The following is a 21,731-nucleotide window of genomic DNA, read 5'->3' as shown; positions in this document are numbered from 1 at the left end:
AAGGCAAACTTCACTGAAAACAAGCAGCATGACTGGGAGTACAAGTTACGACACACAAAACATCAACCATCTCATCAGCTGGTTCCCCAGCCATAAAACAGATGGTAGGAAAGCAGTCTCAGGATCTGCAGCATGTGTGCACCTTGTAGCCCAGAGCAGTGGCTACAAATGAACAAGAAGGAAAGATGGCTTAAAATAGTTCTGACACACTGGGTCCTGCTCACCACTGTGTGGTGCTAGAGACCAAGGCTGGCAATGCACTCCCTGCATAAGAAATAGGAAACAGTGAAGTTCAAAGCAATTTCTTGCTAGCGTTGACTTCAGTTTTTTAAGCATTACTTACCTCTGCATTTTAAGTTGAATTTGAGAAATGAAGAGAAAATTGCAGACTAAAGTTTGTCTGCCCTTCAGGCGCTTCCTGCGCCAGTGACAAAAGCAGAACACAAAGTTGTGGGGAAAGAAGTTTTGACTTCAGCTACTGACCTTTTCCTGTTTTTAAGAAGGAAATATTTGCCTTCAAAAACTGGTCTGGAAGCAGCACTGCCCACCTTTACGTTCCTAGCTAGTTGCTGGAAATATGCCTGCAATGGACCACGCTCAGAAACAGGCTCGGCTCTGGTTTGCTTCATTCTGAGTTTCTCTCTTAACTTCTCCTGCTGCTCTCCAAGCAGAGTGGGCGCTTAATTGCCACTTGGTCTTCCGGGCCATCCTCTGCCAAAAGGAAATTACAAACCTTCTCTCTGCCAGCCTTGTAATCACTCGGCTAATGGAAGGACAAAGTCCAGCAATCCCCTTATAGAGTAGGCAGATAATTCAAGTACTATCAACCTAAAAGTGAGTACTGCAGATAATTGAATTAGCCACAAATTGTTCCCTGTACAACTACACAGTACCCTCTGATCACAGTGACAGTTAACAGTGAATTCTCCCATGCAGACACGTAGGCATAACTGCAAACATAGAGAAGACAAAACTTCCAGATTATTTTTCCACAACCATTTCACTGCATTATTGGACCAGAGGATGGATTCACTGTTATTGTGCTGTTACCTAACAAATGTAAGGAAAAAAAAAAAAAAAAAATCACAGGGTAACCTCAGCACCTCTGTGTTGTCACTATCAGCAAAGTCCTTCACTTTTGACCAAAAACATCAAAGCAGTTCATTTTGTTCCAGCTGATAAACCCTTTCAGAAAGAACATTGTGTTCTCCCATTACAGAAGGTTCCAAACCATACACTTTTCGTGGGAGAAGACGGCTTAATTGTAACCGAGAGAAACATACCAAGTAATTTAAGAACACATTGAAAATGCCTTCTATTTGGAACAGTTTCATATGCTCAAATCAAACTAAATCCCTCCCCTCCACACACATCCTTTAGCTCTGTTTAAGACTCACAGCCCGCCTGCAGGTACTGCTGCCTTGTCTCTGCCTCTAGGAAAGAATTAAGAGGTAATTAAAACACAGAGCAAACTATACTGTTAGTTCAACCAATGCAGGTATACCCTGATCCCTCACTTATCAATGGCTTACTTGCCAAGCAAACTGACCCAGTGAATCAGCTATTACAAGAAAATGATGTCACGTATGAGAATTCTGAACTAGTAACCTCCAGTATTCTTTGAGCACTTGGGAATAATTCCTGCATTAGTCAGGGAGCAGTGAGTGTAAACTGCCACTGCCTCAGTGAGTCACGAACAAAAGACTTGGCACCTCTTAGAGCTTTGTGCAACCCTGCTTGTATTCTTCCACTACAGGCCAATATTTCCCAAACTGAGCACACAGTAAGCACAGCCATGACCCTACTACATCTCTACTAGGCAATGACTCATCCAAGTATGCTCCAATCAATTTGAGTTCCAGGATCTGTGCTGCTCCATGTTTAGACATATATTCATTAAATCAGAAGCATTTCTCATTGGACTTGACACAGAAAGCTTCTACCTCAGGACAAACAGAGTGCCTTATAGGAAGCATAAGACCAGGCTTATAAGCATTCCGCATCAAGAGAATTCATTTCCAATCCCTCATTAAATCTACCAAATTACAAATACTCTTTTATCAGATACACAGTCTTCATTGGCTTTGGCACTCATTCCATCAAAAATGGAACTTCAAAGCTTGCTGTCTTGGTAGGTGTCCCTGAAATCCTTTCCGTCAAGCAAAAGATGCAGCACTGTAGATTAGCACCAAGCCTGCTCAAAGCATCTGGGTATTTGTCAAGGAAACAAGTCTCTCTGAAGTCTGAGGTAGAAACAAAAGGTTTTAACATGTGAAGCTAAGAAAAAAGCATCCACTATTATCTACATGGTTTGGAATTTGCCTGTATTTGGACAGCAGATCTGAGCTGATGCTCTACCCACTCATTTAAGCTTAAGACCTGTACAGTAATGAGCATTAATGGGCATAAGCCTTGAATCTCCAGCAAGCAGTTTGCTATACTACTGAATAAAGTCCTCTTGATTCATAGTCCTTCGCAGACAGGCAGTGGCATCTGGTGTATAGGTGGTTCCCAACAACCTCTGAGTCACACAGACAAAGCTGTAGTTTCTGTACAGTGCCTACATCTGGTGTTTGGTAGAGGGCAACAGGAGAAGAATAGCAAAGGAGAATAGCGAGTAGCTGAGCAATGAATTCTTCTCTGAATCAGTACACAGTGGGTTGCACCACCTCCCACAAATAAGAGATGGAGAACCTGGAGCTCTCAGAGGCCCCATCTCCTGAGAGTGATTATCTCCAATTACTGCTTTGTTTTTGTACATATATATTTCTCTTCCTCACCGGAAGCTTTTAATTTGCTTTTATCCTTAGGGATGCTATTACTTGAACTCACAGTGTTTCCACTTAATGAAAGTCAGCTCAGATCCTCTGTGTTGCTCATCCTTGATGGCCACAAGTGCTTCAGAAGTACCAACTTTCCTTTCCAAGGCCTGACAAAGCCATAGATAACTTAGCTTCACTGACTCTCCCCTACAGAATTTCTCCCTAACTTCAGTCTCCCTGGTCAATAAGAAACAGGAATGGTTTTTCCACAGAACCAGTCATAGGAAAGTAGGAATTCCAACTTCCTCCCTCAGCATTCCATGCAGAGGAATCAGCTACAATGTGCTTTTTCATTTTCCTCTGATTAACAAAGAAAGTTCACACAAGGAAAGCACCACATACTTTTTAGGTACAGACTCTGAAGAAACATCTGGGTTAGCGAGGCGGAGGCTGGAGCTGTGGAAATTGCCTTATTACTACACAGAATCACAAAATACCCCAAGTCAAATGGAATCCATAAGGATCATTGCGTCCAACCCCTGGGTCCATGTGGGACCACCCAAAATTCAAAGCATGTTTCACAAAGCATTGTCCAAAAGCTCCCCGAGGTCCAGCAGCCCGGGGCTGTGCCCACTGCCCTGGGCAGCCTGTGCCATGTCCACCTGCTTTGGTGCAGAACTTTTTCTGAACACCTCACCTGCCCCTTCCCTGACACAGCTCCATGCTCAACATGTCAGGCATTGAATAAAAGCACTGAAAGAGGTAATCTTTCCATCACTGGTGGCAATAAATGAGTAGATACTCCAGACCAGAAGGATCCATCTAATTCTGTCTTCTCTAAGTGAGTTGTCAGTACCAGCTTCCCTAAAGCAACATGTAAGTTAAATATTAATCCTACACGCAGATAAGAACTTTTCTTACAGAGAAAAAGCTAATCAGGTTATCAAGTCTCCCATGGGCAATTCCCCATCACTTTGAGGCCAATGACACCCACTGCACTTTAAGCAATCACCCTGGCTCCGGTGCCTCTCTCTGCTATGGAAAAAAAAAAAAAAAAAAAAATCACTACCTTTATAACGTCCAGCTCTCACATCACCATAACCCTGCAAAATGTCTGTGCCAGTAGTTTTATATCTGGGGAACACAAATCTTTCAGTAAGAACAACCAGCAGGTGACCAAGAGAGGACAGCTGGGGAGACAAGATGAGCAGGTAGCAATGCCAGCACTTCAGGAATTCTTTAACATGGGTTTTAGGTAATGTAACAGCCTATCTCAGCTGCAGATAAGATGCAAGTGGGGTTGAACACAGCTCAGTAAATTGACTTGTCTCCTATCCATAAGGTCTTGCTTGTTCTGAAGGAAACTTTTTCACAAAATCTGCTAAATACTGCAAGTCACGTCCATGAGCTGGAGTCACCCTTGAGGAAAGACTGGGGGCAGGCAGCTCTCAGCACTGCCATTGTCATAAAGGACTTGTAAACCATCTTCTCCAATACGAATGGCAGCTCCGCTTGTACGAAAGGCACTGGTGAGCATCCTCAGAAGGTTGGCAGGGCCATAGTACCCATCTCCGCCAAGGCAACAGCAGCCTCCAAGAATGAATGGCTTCATCTCCCTCACTCGGTTACATACAGATGAAGCACAATTGCAGTTTCCCCATTTCTACAGAAAAGCATCACTAAAGGTGACAGCCTCAGCTCTTCTCTCATGGGTTTTCCAGTTCAGTTTCTTCAGAGCAGTCAGATCTAACACACTGAAGAGGAAGGCCAGCCTCTCCTGAATCCCATCCGACCTGAAATACTGGCTTTGCTGGCCAGAAGCCCAGGGAAGGCTGTAACTGTGACACTGTATGCAGCATCTACACTTAACCTTTTCCCTCCCAGGTTACCAGAACCAGCATCTTAGCAACAAAGAACTCTTCACATACAGCTTCTCATTTCTATTTCCAGTTGAGCACTCCCAAGGCAATGCTAAGCAGCAGCTGCCATTAGTGCAATGCCTGCCAAGCTGTGAGTCAGCCACTGGGCTCGTCTGGCAAGCACTCAGCCTCCCCACCACCCCCAGGGCCAGAGCCTCCTGTGCCAAGCGCCTCCAGCACTTCTCAACCAGGGCTTCAGCAACACCCTCACCTCTGGCCAACTGGTTGCCCTGTCCCACTCCTCCTCAGCTCAAGCAATAGTGAAGTTAGCAGTGCCTTTATTTCTTTTGTCTTGCCTAAATAAAAATCCTTCGAATTGCCCTTTGCACATAATCCCTGCTCCTTGCACAGGCGTACTTTCAACTGCATCATAGTTTGATATGTTTACAAAGGTTTCTCCAACCACATCTAGCTCTGTATGAAAAAGTACACTGATTTTCCAACAGATTAATGGGATATTAGCAGCTGGAACTGGCAGTTGGAAAACTCCTTAAACTTTAAAAGCAGCAGCCACTCCAGAGCTTCTGTTCTGAGGTTCTTATTGAGAAAGAGGATTTCTTCTGAAGTTTTAAAATGCACCATTTAAAACAAAAAAATCCAGACCCTAACACATTTTGTTCCTCAGTCCAACATGCATTCATGGAAGGGAAGTTTTCAGAATTTAATCACTATGTTCATTTTAGGAATTGCTGAAGTAAACGATGCACAGGGTCATGTGGATAAATCAAGTTCAAGCAAGCTGGACAAAGACGCACTTAAAGCTTTCTGTTTTCCTGCTTTTAATATGAATTGAATCATATGACAAATTAGAGTGGTGAGGACCCCTGGGAGGTCCCTCATCCCACCTCGTCCTGCAGATGGGATCATCGGCCATGAGGTCACACCAGCTATCTTAGGGCTAAGACCTAATAATGCCTGTACACTCCTGCAAAGAAAGATCCCATGCCACCTCTTCTGCTTGAATTTCTTCAAGGCTCAAGATTGGATTGTTACATTCTGCACCTAAAAGCAGCACTGGAATCTCATCCTTCCTTTCTTCTGCAGCATTTTACATCACAGAAAGATGTGCTGAACTGGCAAACAACATGCTTTCAGATCCTGCCCCGGAGACTACCTGACAGAGCAGCACAGATGAAGGCACAGCTTCCATTATGAGGCAATGCTATCACAACTCCTGTGGCACGTGCCAATTTCCAAAGAACTTCAGGCAAATGAGAGATGCAGTCCCGCTGTGCAAGTCTTCCCTGAAGGAATTCCAAGTGAATTTATAGTAACTGATGGAAGATGCTGACAGACTGCTCCCACACCCCCACCCAAGGGGAGAAAAGAATTTAGCCTTACAAACAAAGACATTACAGGTTGGGGTATCCCAGCTACCTCAAGCCTGACTCCAGTGGCTGGACTTTGGGTCACTCAGCTATCAGGACAAATCAAACCAACCCTTTCACTTTGACACCAAAAGGTAATGACTCTCATGACATATCTTCCCATTCACTTGCTTGTCAAATAACAATGTTGATAACTTCTTTACAAATCAAACATCAGCTACCATAACGTGGTGTAAAAGCAAGCTGCTCCAGCTTCTCTCAAGTACGGACAGCTATGGGACAGGACAGGTAGTTAATCAGAAACTGTAAATTCAAGTGATTAAATATACCTAATGTACTTTCTATGGCACTTAGTAGTCCCAGGCAATTTCTAAGAAAAGCAAAGTGTGTTCTGAAGATTCCATATAGCAAAAAGCCTCTGGAGAATCACAGGAATTGTCACGCAGGATACAGAGCCCAGCTACCAACACTGAAATGAACTGCAGATCAATCGGTCACATGGATACAGACAGCAGCTTTGGCCAGTCACATGTCTCCCCGAGGAAAAGGTAAAGCTTAAAGCAATTCCTTTTCTCCAGTCTGAGTTTAGTTTACCTTACTTCCCAAAGCAATTTCAAAGCACATGTTGAATGGCACTAAGAACAATCCTTCAGCAAACTGGTAGGGAAGAACTGTACTGAGATGTCTGCCAACCTGCATGAGACTGTGATACTGTAATATACTTGTAGCTGAAGCTGACTGTCTTGTGGTGGGGCTGTTTACACAAGGAACATTTTATCCTCATATTACTGCACATTTTGTTTCACACCAAGCGCAATTTGTTATACATAATACATTTTACTCAACTCCAGCCCTGTGTACTGCCTCTAATAGAAGCCACTAGCAAATATGAAAAGAGCATTCAGCAGAAACGGAGCAGAGCAAACCTCTGCCTTCTGTCCATTGCCTGCATTGGATTTAGCAGTCAGCTCTACTGACACGTCACAAATGGTGACTTATGGCCACTACCTGCTTCAGGTCCTCCTCCCCCTCCATCATTCCTTGCTGAGGCACAAGGACATTCACAATCAACCTTTCAGAGCACTATGAGCTCACCTTGCCCTGAAGCAGCACTTTTAATGGTTAATTTACTAGGACAAGGGCTATTTAAAGCCACCCTTTTCCTTAAGCCTTATCTGTTTGTTTTAAGATACAAGAACTTGTACTTTCACTACACGTACTTCTGGATTAGGTTTTCCATTGAAATACATGCTGTCACTTGGGAGAAAGCCAGCTGGCATCAGGAGACAGCACAGCTCAACTGCTGTCAATTACTGCACAGGAATACAATACCATTCTGATGATAAGGAAAAATGTGTTTACCAGAGGTTTTCACTGGTGTTTGGTGTGTGCTGGGGACAAGCATATGAGCAAAAAAACATCCTTGTATGCAGTGAGCAGCATGGGGAAGTGTGAAACAGCATGCTGGTATTGAGCACACAGATCTCTGCATGTGTGTGTTAGTGTATGGAAAGCTCATTTTCAAAGCTGTAAGAAGAGGATTTAAGAGAGATCATTAACCTGACACTAGAAAAAATCTGTCCTCTGCAAAAATCTCACCATTCCCCACTGATATACAGACAGCATCCTTCCCTGCTGGCTGAGCGGATAAGGAAAGCAGGAGGTAAAAACCTGCATTACTAGAAATCCTCTCACAAATCCTTCATGAAAACCTTATTTTTAAACTTCCAGGAAGCTTATTTTTAATCTTCCAGAAAAAAAAGAAAAAAGACAAATCACACCAGCATTAGAAAGAGCCTGTGTGTCAAATCTGAGTCACAGGCCTTTGCTTCATCATAAAGGTATTCTGATGGCAGATGTGGTTCAGCTTATTTACAGGTTGGCAGGTCATTTTTTAACTTGTCAAAACATGTGCCAGGCATGTGTGTAGCAGCCAGATAAGCTCTAGTGTAGGTAGATTCTGAAAGCAGCAAGCAGAAACAAACATCTAATACAGATGGTTATCATTTATACTTTGATTCTGGCTTCATTCTACTATCTTTACATCACTGTAATTACACTCCACATTTCCTTCATGATTCATCATTGCATAACAAACTAGATAGGTGCTTTATGGGTGTGTTGCAGGTTTGCACAATTAACTCAGTCTATTGGACTGGAAATGACGATTTGTATTAGCTGAAAAGATCATGTGGCTGTGTAGTTTGTGGGTGTTGGTTGATTAGAATGGAAAGTGCCAATTAGAGAAGGAGAAAATGACAAACTCATTATGTTTAAGGAGAAGCACTTATGTCTTCCTGGAAATTTTGAAGTTTACCTGGGATAGGATTCACAGATGCTGAGCTTCAAAGAAAATGATTCTTGGGACGGCAAAAGAGGAGATGGAGGGATAACAAACACAACATCCAGGAGCAGGATGAGAGAACAGCCCAAGACCCTCCCTGAGCCATTTCCTCACTCATGAACGCAGATGGCTATTCCTACAACAACACCAGCACCAATAAACACTGGTCAATCTTGTATTATTATTTTTTTAGCCAGACTTCACAGGAGATTCAATACACTGAGGATATAAATTATGTATCATGCAAAAGCGATCTCTTCAACATAATAAAGCAGTCAGAATTCTGGCAATGAGACACCTTGGTGCATAATTACATTAAAATAAACTACCTGCCACTCAGCATATCCCCAGCCTTGCTTTTTCTGCTAACTTGCATTGACAACAGCTGCAACTTCCAGCAATTGCTACAAGGTTCAAAAGTACGAACTGTGCTCCAGAGTTTACCCTGCAGTATTTCTCAACAGCGCGAAATACGGTGTGTGTGGGTGCGGGATGCAAGGGGAGGCTCAGCTTCTGACCAAATGAATCCAGACAACCAAGTTTGAAAAGGAAAAAAGCAAACAAACAAAAAACCCACACAACCTTCACCACAAGTTGGGAGAGGGAAGAGACCACAAAGTGTTACACAGAAAGGTTTTTCTGAGAATTACAGTGATCACAGCAGCTTTTCTCCCCTTCTCCCCCGCTTGCAGCCAGCACTGCTGAGCACAAGGAGATGAGACCTGTCCTATACAGACACATGTGGGTGCACATTCCTATGACAAGTATGTATAAGTGACATCCACGCTTTAGATATTCATTCTGAAATGTTCTATCCTGATCTTAAAGGCACTTGATCAGTGCTCAGCTCTTCAGAAAAATCACAGAAAATCCATACCTTACACAAGGAAACTTTAGGCTCCAGAACTGTAAATGCCATTCATGAAGACATTAAAATCATGCCTGATTTCTGATGTGACAACAAAACACAACCAAATCCAGCAGCACAATCTCATGGGGATGTCCATAATAAGGAACCAGTAGTGCAAACACAGACACCCGTCTCAAAGTAATAAACCATCAGCAGCCTGTTGTGCCCCCTTCCTCATGGGCTGCTGAGGCAGAACGTGAAATACAAATAAAAGGAGCTTGATAGTTTTTGGAAACCGAATTACTGACCTATACATTTCTACAGCCCTCAGCATTGCATCTTTTGTGAAGTATTGACTGGGATTTGAGTCAGCCCCTCCATTTCGGATGGTCCTCCCAATGAACTGCCCTGAAAGAATCCAAGTAAAACCAAAGCAGCACAAGCTGTGGGTAACTCAGCACAGCAGAGCAAGGCTTTTTGGCAACCAGTTTGTGTGCCTGAAAGCAACAAGGAACTCGATTTGGAAGAGCTGTATAACAACGTGTCTACGTCAGCAGTATTTATGTAACATTTCTTTGAGGCATTCCAATGTTACTGGATGAAGAGTGAAAAACAGATGGGACCGTGGCCATTTCTGGGAAACACAAGTGTGAACAACCACCTATTTTTAATTTATCAAGTTCCATTCCAGTCTAAGCTGCTACAGAATCTGCGTCAATCTTTGTGTCCTTTTTTGATCTCTTCCCTCGTTTAGCTTATGCTTATGTACTGAAAAAGCCTGAGCACATGATTACCCCATCCAGGCAACATGCCTTTGAAATGGCTTTTTAATCTACACTCTCCACTCCCTGACAGACTGACTTTTGCAGTATGTCTGTATTTGCTGTCTAGACACTTGCATATGCTAACCTCTAATTTAGCCCTCCCTTACTGACCCATGAGTTTCCTCCCTTCTGTGGGTCTTCTGGCTAAACTGGAAATGCAGCACACTCATTCTACCCTATACCTGCCTGGTGTAATTGCATTTGTACAAATCTGACCAGTGAAATAAGCATACGTTCATCATTTACAATAACAATGAATCCTTACACTGAAACAAGTTTTGCAATGCTCTCCTCATCCCGTGCCCTTCTTTGCTGGCCCCAAACTTAAAGAATGAGTGGTCCTTTCCAGAACAATTCAGAATATCTGTGTAAACAGGGACCTGAGCTGAATCTCGTGCTGTGTGCCCAGCTACACAGGCAGAAGATGATAGAAGTACCTGGCTAATACATGAAAAGGAAAGGAAAATGCATACATGCCCTAAGAATAGCCAAAGAACAGTTCAAATCTAACATCAGTCCAAGGCAATATTGCCTCTAGCATGGAGAAAAAAAGAAACTAACAGATTTTTAGGTCAGTGGGTGACATCCTCTCCCAGCAATCTGACACGAGGCACTTCCTCCACAACCTTAATGGGTGTTTTCCTTCAGTCTCTGTGTGCCCAGTTTCTCAGCCCATGCTAATGCTTCCGGTGTTTGCAGTGCTCAGAGAAGTAATGAGGGTGTGCAGCTGAGAGCTCACCAAAGCCATTCAGTACCTCCACTTTAAATACTATCTTTGCACCACAAACCACTTCCATGTGCCTGAAGCATAAAAGATTTACTATCTGTGTCAGCTTGTACAGATGACTTAAGAGACAATTTAACATTATCCAATTGCTTTAAAGTCTTGTATAGGGTGAGTTCACCCAGGGCCCATTATTCAGGCTTTGTACAAGGCTGGATTTCAGCATCAGGACTACACAGCACCATATTGGTGCCACTGCAATCTGAGAGCAGGCGCTACTAATCTACAGATACACCTTATTAAAACTTGCTGTCCCTGCCCCTTCCTTGCACACCCACACATCTTTCCCTACCCCAAACTACGTACCACAGAGCGCTGCATAACATCCCTTTGCACAGTGAGAAGGAACATCAAATCTATTCGCTTCCAATTTGGGCGAGTTAATTTATCGGCTCATGTAGCAGCACGAATTTACTACTGCTGCGTGACAGACTTTGATTTGCTGTTAGTTCAGTGAAAATACAGCACTTCTGTTGCACCCTATATATGTTATAACTTCCTTCCATTAACGCATGCTCCAGTTCATTCCCCTCACTTCAAGCTGATGGATGTTGAAAGCTTCAGTAACTAAGAACTGTATTTACAGTGTATGTGGTTTACATTCTCATAATGTGTACATCACTATGACAGGAGAGAGCTACCCAGACTTCTTAACCTCAGCATTCACATGTAGAACCACTCTGTCAGACTACCACAAAGCAGAACACAAGTTGAGGACCTGAATAAGGCATGGAGCTACATAAAGATCACAACAGTTCAGTTTCTACTGGGCACATGTTTATCCTGCTTGGAGTAAAAAGGCTGAGATTTCCATGGAAGAGATGAAGGATTCAGCTCATTCATTTTGGAAGCCAGTATCCAAGCAGAGGCCAATGTGTTCAATATTAATCTACCATATAATTAAAAATCAGAACCTTCCACGATGGAAAGGTTTGTTTCACAGATCATCTCCCATGTTCTTTGTTGCCAGGTTTTCCTTTCCCAACCAACCCCTTACTACGGGGCACACAAAAGCTACATTTAAAGTAACTAAAGACACACATTGTCTCAGCTCTTCAGGAGCACCTCTGGAGTGCTGTAGAAGTGTATCTCAGCTACCTCCACTCACATACCTAGAGCCCCAGGCTGCAGCAAGTCAGGGGAAGCCCAAGTGCAGAAACAAAAGAAAAAAGCTGCTCACCTTCAGAAAGCCTCAGGTACACAAGGACCTTCAGAGAGAGACCCTCACCTCCAACACCAGCCCTTAAACAGGGTGTGGAAGGGAAGGATCCTGGTTCCACCCTTTATGGTCACTCAGCTACATTGAATGCACCTGAGCTCCCCTGGGCTGGCCCTGCCTTCCCACCAGGTGCCCCATCACTGCTTCAGGCCATGAGTCAGCTGTTCCACTACAATATCAAACAACCAGAAGGACCAAGGTTACTTAGGAGTTCGTCTTTAAGGCAATTATCAAACTGCAGCTCACACCTGCCAACAGAACTGTGAGGTGGTTGAGAAGTCATGAAACACTGTATATCACAATGAAAGGGTAGAAACTACAATGTAACTGTCAGTTCAGAATTCAGTTTCCTCAGTACACAAGTCAACACAGAATCTCTTATAAGGAGATTATGTTCATTTCCTTCTTCAGTACATTCCAACAGCAAGCGACACCGTTGATAAAGGTTTTTATCCAGTAAAGTAATCAAAAATTAAAGGAAATGGGATTTTGGTGAACAAAAACTAAGGGCAGTAAGAGAAAAATTCAATTGCATTATTTGCACTTGACTTGAACGCTGAACTACCTGACACAGTAACACTGATAGACGCACAGAAGCTACAAGGTATCATCGTTTCCAGGCAAAGCCTGAATAGAATATCATCCCCAGGAGCCAAAGTTTCCCAGGCACCAACGGAAACTGGAGTGTGCTGTTCCTCAGTTTCCACCAGAAGAGGCCACTGCAGCAGCTGGTTCATCCTGCTGAGCCATGTCAATGCTCTGAAGCCCATCGTACAAAACGCTCGTCTCTTATATTCAGTCATCTCCATTTGTATGACTGCAAACAATCGTTAAGATACAAATGTGTGTGAGGGCAGCTCGGCATCCCCTGAGAACAAGGGCAGGTGGGGAGTGTGCACCAGGGGTGACCAGGAGCCCCATGAGAGCGGGCAGGAGCCCACAGCACATGGTGCAACAGCAAAGGGAGGAGATGACAGAACTCAGCCGTGCTGCGCCATCACATCACACATCGCTGCTGCTTGGCCACACGGATCAGCGCGCAGCAGCGTGTTGTGGTGTCTTTCTCATCTCTGCGAATTTAAAGCCCTTTGCTGGCGCTGCTTCGCTCACCACGAGGGCACAGCAGCACTGCACGATACAACGGAGTTATCAAAGTAACGAATAACGGGACACGACAATTAACGTGTCGCAGCGCAGCGCCCCGTACGAGGATCGGGCCGCGCTGCCGGGCCGGGCTGCGCTTCGGGCGGGGCTGGACGTTTGTTGCCGCCTTGTAGCGCCGATGGATCCAAACGGCTCAAGGTGAGCGATGCCCTCACACTGACACGACTCCCACACACACACACACACGCCGTACACACACACACACACACACACACACACACACACACACATACACATACACATACACACACACACACACAGACCGGACGGTGGCGTCGCTCCTCCCCGGGCGGTTCCGCTCCGCTTCCCGCGCTGCCGCCCCCAGGGGCGGGGAGCTCCGCTACCGCACCGGAAACGGACACCGGAAGTGCCGCCGGAAGTGCATCGGCCCGGCCCACTTCCGGCTCGCAGCAGCCGGATCCCGCCCACTCCGCGCCACTTCCGGTCCGCCGGGGCTGCCGGGCGCTGTGGTGTGAGGGCGGGTCGGGCCGCAGCGGCTGTTTGTGGCGCTGCCGGCAGCTCCGTTCCGTGCCGTGCCGTGCCGTACCGTACCGTACAGCACAGCACCGCTTAGCACCGCCCGGACGCTGCGGCCGCTTGAGGCCCGTGCGATACCGGCGCCGCCTTAACGGCTCGTTGTGCATCGCGGCCCGGTGGGGGCGGCGCTGGGGGCGGCTCCGTGTGCGGCTCCTCCTCCCGCTATAAGGGCGGCGGGCGGCGCGCGGCGCGGCACTGCGGAGCGTCGGCGCATGCGTGGAGCGTCGGCGGCCGCGCAGGGACATGAGGAGCGGGGAGAGAGCGGGGTGAGCCGGACCGAACGGAACCGATCGGAACCGATCGGAACCGGAGGGAGCGGCTGGGGGCGGCGGGAACCGCTGGGGACACACGGGGGGAAGGTTGGGCCGCGGCGGCACCGCGACGGAGCGGAGCCACAGTACGAGCGTGCGGCCCAGCGGGGAGCGGGACGGCGGGACGGGACGGGACGGGACGGGAGGGCGGGTACAGCGACAGCGGCTGCGAGACCGGAATGGGGCCAGGCGCTTCTAGCTCCGCTCTGTCCGTTCTCGCTCCGTTCTGTCCGTTCTCGCTCCGTTCTGTCCGTTCTCGCTCCGTTCTGGCCGCTTTAGCCCCGTTCCGGTCGCGCTCCCCTCGGTTCTCCAGGAGCCGTCGCTGTGCCTCCATTGCGGCATCGCTGCGGTCTCTCGGAGCTCACGCCGCCCCCGTCGCTTTATTTTCTCCCCGCGCTCATCACCGCGCTGGGATGTTCCATTCAGTCGTTGCGCACAGAGCTGCTGTTTGAGGGGCTTCTTGAGCAGACCCACCGCTCAGCGCTACGTGTGTCATTCCAGGAGGGCAGTTCCCTCCTCGTTACGTTCAAACGTCTCGCAGTGGCGGATGCTGAGCTTGTGGCTCGGTGGGAATTGGTTCCTGAACGTAAGCCGGCCGTATTGACGGTAACGTTTGCAGGAGGACAAAGAGCCGAACCTTAAGGATGCATCTCAAACTTGACGAGCAGATTCAAAGCTGCTGTCGTTTAATTATGAGCTTTCTGCTGTTTTCTGGCAAGATCCTCCCGGTTTGCTGTGTAGGACCATGAAATGGCAGCCAGGTCTTCACCTGAACTGAATTCCCCAATGTGCTGCTTCAGTGTAACCACACAGAGATGACTGTCAGGATCTGGATCCATTGGCTGCTCCAGTGGTTTGTCTGTCCAGCATCTTCTGTGTCAGAGTTGAGGAATACGTTGTATTTGTGACATGGCACCATCTCAGTGGCAGTCTTATGTCTGCACTAAGTGGGCATCATCCGAGATGTCCCACAGCACAATGGTCCATTTTTGCTTAGCAATAGATTTAAAGCACTTCTGAGACAGTTGTTGCTGAATGGCAGTTATCTCATTGCAAAGGCAAAAGCAGTTAAGAGATGATGTGACCACTGGAGAACAAAGTTTACTGAAGGGATTTGGGATTTTGTTTGGGGCTGGCCTTTGGTTTTGGTCTGCTGAAGTATTCCAGTAAGTGTAATAAGGTAATTTAGGCTCTTAAAGTCCTTTTGGAAGCCGAAAACACTTGAATATCAGGAGTGGCTCTATCTCAGGTATTTGTGTTAAATAGAAAGTCAGAGGAGGGGGGAAAGGAAATTACATCACATTGTCAAATAAGGAACAGCTGGCTGGAGTGGATGACTTGTAGTGCAAAAATGTGCCCCTCCTCCCGTGAATTGCTTTTGAGATTCATTACAGATACATGGTGGCAAGGTGAGCAAAAATAAGTTGTCAATTTAAGGCAGCCACGTACTTTTTCCCCTCCCAGAAGCATTAAGGAGATCTCACCCCCACACTTACTTGTGTCTTACAAGTTATGAACGAGCTGTTTTGCCAATGTTGCATTTTTAAACTTTGTCCAAGATTGGTGTAGGAATTTGGGAAGAATCCTCACAGCCATATCCACTACATGAAGCGTTTGTAGACCTTGTACAAACAGATCCCAGCTTCCTTTATTATGAAAATAGATAGGTTGTAGCAATGGGGCTGGGGGGTGAAAGGGGAGCAGAGTAACAAGGTTTTGTTATCAGTAACAGCCCTGAGCTAACATACATGGAAGTGCTTCTTCCTTCCTAAATGGAAGAATGTTCTTAGTGTGGCTACAGTAATTAGTGATCCATACAGCATGAAAACTGTATATTGGGTAGTGACGATCATTTCCCAGTGCACTCAAATGCTGGGATTGCCATGGCTCGTATCTACACTGTAGTATTAGTAGCTGTAGTTTTACTTTGGACTAACCACGTTCCTTTGGAATCACACTGAGACTGTACCACCTTCAAAATGCTCAGAGCGCTTCGATCTCAGCGCCATAATCCATGTGGAAGTAGGACAGAGGAGCAGAGTAACCGGAAACCCATTCTGAGTAACACACGTTGTGCAAATGAGGAGCAAACAAGCACAAGGGATGCAGAATGCTGCGTGACTGCATGGCGTCCACTTTCTTTAGCTAATGCCTGATATTATTTACGGCAGATATAGATCCTTAAATCTTTGAGGACACAGTATTAGGCCAACAGTTAGAATGGAAGCTCCTCCATTAGATATCCTGCTGGCCCTTCACATAGTTTATTCACATGTACACATGTTTTAAAGTGTGGGCTTCAACCCTCTGAGCTCAGGACTGAAAGAAGCACCGTGCAGGTCTGCGGGTCCCTTACCTCTCGTGGCACTCCTGGCTGGAGGCGCAGAGGGCAGCTTCATAACTCCGTCCATTCACAGCTCCTCATTGAGATGTGACGAGCCACCTGCTGTGAATTCACAGAGAGGGGGTTGTTAGGTTCAGGCAAGTCTTACAGCCATAAAAAGTCTGTTTTATTTTCAAAAATAACAAAGCATCTATTGAAAAAAACAAAGAAAATTGTTTTTCCTGGGGTATGTAAATATTTAAATTCATCTCAGAAATTGCACTTGACATTCCAGAGGGATTTCAGAGAGGCAATTGTGCAACTGTCGGTCTTGAGAGCCGAGATTTAGACAGCATTCACAAAGCTGACACAGTAATTATTAGCAGTAGTTTTGGCGTGGGATCTGATGGAGGTTGGGCTTCTTAACAGGCCCTGCAAGGGTTGTGTGTTATCATAGCAAACACATTACATGTGCTCTCAAATGACAGCAGTGCCACCCCCCCTTCCTGTCTCTTTTTTTTTTAATATATCCTAATCAATGTCTCATGCTCTTGTCAGATCTTGTGTGTTCACTGAGGTGGAACACTATCATTTGCTGACTATTCAGCGTTTATCAGCGATTTCCATGTGTGACTTATATTGGACCTCAAAAATACTGGAGTAGAAGAGCAAAATCCTTCATAGTCATTCACCTATATTACTATTAGTCTGGGATCTGCAATGCACGAAGAAAATCAGAGCAGTGTAAGCTGCTGGGATTGGGGTTTTGTTTGGGAGCCGTGTTAACGACAGACAAAAGTCATTTTAGAATCGGTGCAGTTTGTACTTCACTAAAATCAGTGCAAGCAAGACCTTAACACTGGCTGAGTCTCGTTCACTTCCAGTAAAGCCAGTCTCTTCCTGTCTAGGATTCTGAAGTTGCTGGTTAAAACTCTGTGGTGTCAGCTAGGAAATAAAAACCACTTCTGGCAGCCATGATTAAGAAAACCTTCACGCTCTTAAATAGAATGCTATTAACTATTCCAAATTATATATGCAGCCAGAAACTATTCTTCAGATATTATTTGCTTGGAAGATCAATACTGGGCTCAGTTCAACATTTAGAAAAGGATGACAAACTTCTTTATCAAACAGTTGTTTCTGAAAGGCAAATGTTAGTGTTAGATTACAAATTAATCCTGCTTAAAGGTTGGCCACCTACACAGGTAGGTGTAATGGATCTTTCCTCTTAAAGCAAAAAGATGACACGTCTGCATAGAAGAACTAGTTTGTTTTTGAACAGATGTACCATAATCATAAGCTACTGCCTATTTCTGTGCCCTGTTTTCTTGCACTGCCGTACTGCAAAGGGCTTTTCATGGTGTGTGTAGTGCACTGATGTCATTGGCTCTCACTTGTTTCACCTCTGAAATAAACTGCCCTGTTGTATTTCAAGACACCAGATTTCTGGTAGTAAATAAATAGCTGGAGGATTGTGTCTATAGTATTTATAACAGTCACTGCTTTCTATAAAAGAAGTTTTGGAATTCTGACTGAAATAGCAAATAGGGTTTGCATGTATCAATAGGTTGGTAGCTGGAAAGCTTAACAAGTAACACATTCTGTAAAGTTTTCCTGCTGGCAGGCACAGAGACAGAAAGGCTTTTTACAGAGAGATTTAGTTCCTCGAGGCCCTGAAAGTTCAGATTGGAGGCAACTCATACTTGCATTTCTGATATTTATATCCCTTTCTTTATTTGGCAGGGAATGCAAACTGCAAGAAGCCTGTCACCCCCTGTGAGTTTCTAGAATTGGGAGACATCACCACAGAGCAGGACACAATGTCAACAGCGGGAGTTGCTGCTCAGGAAATGAGAGTCCCACTGAAAACTGGATTTCTTCATGCTAGTCAAGGCATGGGGGGTCTGAAAACCTGCTGGGGGAGCCACAGCGGATTTGAGAAGTGAGTGTAATGCTTGATCTATTGAACTGTCACGTATATGAAAAAAAGTATTAAAAATACTTCTACTGGTAGCAACCTACGGCTTATTTACAATGAACACTTTTGATTTCTTTTTCAGTACTTTCTTTAATGTGGACCCCATAGCAGTGGCATATAACTTGAATCCATCAGCAGAGCAACGTTTACCATCCATTGGTAAGTATAAAGACGGACACATGTTTAGGTGGTGTAATGGATGTGTCTTGGAAGATGCTGAATGCTTAATTTGGATGTAAGGCTGCCCTCTGGTGACAGAATGCAGACATCTCAAGAAAATACCACTATTATAAATGTCTAAAAGAATGTGATTAAGAACACCACGCTTTCCCTTATATTTACAGGCCTCTGAGATTCCGTTACAATCCTGATTTTATAATTCCAAAACAAAACAAAACCCAAACCATTTGCTCTGTCTTTTGGGATCTTTGCAGCTGCAGCTTGATTTTAATGTTTGCGCACAAGATCTGTTAACCACCTCATTTAACTGGAGCAGTGGCTGCAGACATGGCAATCAGCTGATCTCATATAACACATAACTACCAGACTAAAAGAGACCTGTAAATTACTAATGCTTGTTTCTGGCATTATCAAGCAGGAAGTACTTACTTGTTGCATTAGAAGGATTTAAACAGCTAAATATGCAGTGGCAAAAAGTGACTTAGAAAAGTTTCTAAGACTTTCTCACCTTTTTAGGGCACTCCTCCAGCTGCATTTCCACAAATGACCACAGCTTTGCTGAAAGTTGCATCCAAGTCCCATCTCAGAAATCTAGTCCAGCTTCTGTAAGTCCCAAAAATGAGCAGCCAATTTCAAGATATGAAGACCAGCTCATTCCTGGCTTTAGTAAACTGTCATTAACCACAGGCTGTGTTTCTGAAGAAACTCCTCCTCACATGCCAATCAAAAATGGGCCAATTCAGTTTCTGTCTGCATCTTCCCATGATCGCAGCTCCAGGCCACTGCCCCCTCTGCCTGTCCCTGAGGATGTTACTCCAGACGAGGTTGACAGAGAAGTGGAATTCCTGACTAGCTCAGATACAGACTTCCTGTTAGAAGATCATGGACTTCCTCCTTTTAAATCCAGTGGTTCAAGTCGGCGAAGCTTTAGAGGTTGTGGACAAATCAACTATGCGTATTTTGATGCTCCTACAGGACCAAAAACAGAAGAAGCCAACCCTACACAAAGCCTAAATGGATGCATATCCAGTATCTACCCTCCTCCACAGCAGCTGCATCGACGCTTGCGAAGGTCCCATTCAGGACCAGCCGGCTCTCTTAATAAACCAGTAGTGAGACTATCTGGACACTTAAACAGGTCTTCTCCAAACTCTGATGAAGATAAACCAGAGATCCCCCCGAGGGTTCCCATACCTCCAAGGGCTCTCAAACCAGATTACAGAAGGTGGTCAGCAGAAGTTGCTTCTAGTGCATATAGTGATGAAGACAGGCCTCCCAAAGTACCTCCTAGAGAACCTTTGTCTCGTAGCAATTCCCGTACTCCAAGTCCTAAAAGCCTGCCATCGTACCTCAACGGGGTTATGCCCCCCACCCAGAGTTTTGCACCTGATCCTAAATATGTCAGCAACAAAGCTCTACAAAGACAAAATAGTGAAGGATCTTCCAACAGGGTCCCTTGCATTCTTCCAATTATTGAGAATGGTAAGAAGGCCAGTTCAACGCACTACTATCTGCTGCCTGAAAGGCCTCCCTATCTGGACAAGTATGAGAAATTCTTCAGAGAGGCAGAAGAAACTAGTTCTAATACAGAGGTTCAGTCCTGGTCCAGTGACTGCATGGCCACTTCGGTCCCAGCAAGACTGGACTCAAAACCTAGAATGGACATAGCTGGTCATCTGAAGCGAAAACATCTGTCTTATGTGGTTTCTCCATAGTCTGGGAGCACAGCTCATTTGGGTTGTTGATGGAGCCAAATTTTATCACTTTAGAAAGATCTTGAGGTTCTCAGATAAAGTAGGACAGATTTGTCCTTTGAGAACTAGGTAGTGGATGGTAAAGTCCTCTTAGGCTGCATCTCTCTGGTATGTTTCTTAAGACTTTTTTTTTTTGTCTTCATACATATACCTGAAAACTGACAAGGATTGCACAGGAACATACAGAGATGGTAGCTGCAGATGGCCAGTTATATGCTACCTTAGATAAGTGTATTTGGTAGTCACGTTATCAAAATAAGTCTAAGAAAAATCTAACTTTGCTTATGAGTTCCTTACAAACCTGACAACAGAGCAGATAATGCAGTACAGTTTTTGTATCAGGCATTTCTAAAATTTCTTTTGCACAGTAACTGCAGAAAAAATATTCTATTCTCTTTCACTCTGATATGCCAAGCTGGTAAGAAGGTGACTGCAATATCACTTAGGTAACTGATAACTCTCAGGCCTGTTGAGCATACTGAAAATATTCTTAGCATATTGAATCAATTTTACAACATGATTTGTAACCAGCAGACTTACTTTCAAAGTGAAGCAGCGTGGAACTGAGATAGGCTTCATGGATTCCTTTAGTTCCTGGACACTTGGCTCAGTGTTGCAGTTCTTCTTATGAGAGACAGATATGGACCACATATTGCTAAGCTGCTGCTGCTCTTTTCCTGCTGGATCCTAGAAAGGTGTGAAAGCATCATAAAAGTGGTAGAGGATATGAGCAAGTATATGATTGCTGTACGTGGGCCACAACAACTACGTGCTCATCTTGGATCTGAAATTAGGTGTATTAAGCATAACACAAGCTGGTCTTGTGTTCTGGTTTATGTTCAGTATTTTAGGAGAGGAGGAGAGTACGGGGAAAAATACGATTCCACTTACAAACAGTGTCACTCGTATCTGTCTCCGCTTCTGACACTGTTTCTTGCTGTTTAATTTTTCCTCGTTCTGTTTCTGTGTTCCAGTAAAGTTCACTGAGTTGCCACGTTTGTGTATTAGCAGTTTCTCGTGATTACATTTATCCTCTTGCAGATAAGCACAGAAGAAAGGGTGCTCTTTAATGGAGGTACAAAAGATGAATGTGTTCCTCCTAACAGAAATAGATGAGCTGTTTACAATTTGAACTGCTGAATGAGATGTTTGAGCTATTTTAAAGCTTACTTTTTATTTGTTGTAGTACAAACTAAATGAAGGTGAAATACATGCTATAGAAATGCACTGATATTTCTGCATCATGTACAGTATTGAATAAAGAAGAATTGACTTTGTATTTTGAATATTGTCATGTCTCGAGTTTAATAAAGTTATAATATACTTATTTATGATACATTTTGGTTTTTGCTTCATTGAATACTATGCAATTTTGCATTTGAGCTTCGCATTTACTGGGAAAATCAAAATGGAAAATGCTTAACGTGCGATAGATGTTGAATCCAGCTTCCACT

At 44.7% G+C, this 21,731-nt stretch overlaps 2 protein-coding genes and 1 long non-coding RNA gene across 8 annotated transcripts in view; 1 reads left to right on the top strand and 2 right to left on the bottom strand.

Annotated features, from left to right (window-relative positions):
• SLC45A1 (solute carrier family 45 member 1) overlaps window positions 1-13,597 on the bottom strand; it is a 29,552-nt gene extending 15,955 nt beyond the window's left edge. Inside the window, exon 1 of one of the 3 annotated variants that reach the window (XM_015882531.2) lies at window positions 13,458-13,597. The gene's annotated coding sequence lies outside the window, so the exon portion shown is untranslated. Of the gene's footprint in view, window positions 1-3,831; window positions 4,532-11,991; window positions 12,121-13,457 lie in introns of those variants that run through there. The other 2 variants (XM_015882532.3, XM_085509255.1) reach the window with 2 other exon arrangements.
• On the top strand, window positions 13,037-21,613 carry ERRFI1 (ERBB receptor feedback inhibitor 1). 4 transcript variants are annotated; one of them, XM_085509272.1, is made up of 4 exons: window positions 13,037-13,332; window positions 18,109-18,307; window positions 18,426-18,502; window positions 19,040-21,613. In XM_085509272.1, the coding sequence occupies exons 2-4, from the start codon at window positions 18,186-18,188 to the stop codon at window positions 20,236-20,238; spliced, it is 1,398 nt and encodes a 465-aa protein (XP_085365398.1). In that variant the 5' UTR covers window positions 13,037-13,332; window positions 18,109-18,185; the 3' UTR covers window positions 20,239-21,613. The 4 variants fall into 4 exon arrangements, with proteins under 4 accessions (XP_085365398.1, XP_015738048.2, XP_085365399.1 ...); XM_015882562.3 differs by lacking the exon at window positions 13,037-13,332 and adding an exon at window positions 13,926-13,997; XM_085509273.1 differs by lacking the exon at window positions 13,037-13,332 and adding an exon at window positions 13,926-14,128.
• On the bottom strand, window positions 15,656-19,168 carry LOC146759909 (uncharacterized). Its single transcript, XR_014931901.1, has 2 exons — window positions 19,032-19,168; window positions 15,656-16,488 (listed from the first exon to the last, which is right to left on the bottom strand). It is a non-coding gene; the product is annotated as an uncharacterized LOC146759909 (long non-coding RNA).
• Window positions 21,614-21,731: the final 118 nt, after the last annotated feature.

This window comes from Coturnix japonica, chromosome 9, assembly GCF_054131305.1.
Source record: "Coturnix japonica strain WE chromosome 9, WE-NBRP24, whole genome shotgun sequence".
Classification (NCBI taxonomy): Eukaryota; Metazoa; Chordata; class Aves; order Galliformes; family Phasianidae; genus Coturnix; species Coturnix japonica.
The sequence above is the reverse complement of the archived record's forward strand: the minus strand, read 5'-3'. Positions and strand labels throughout refer to the sequence as shown.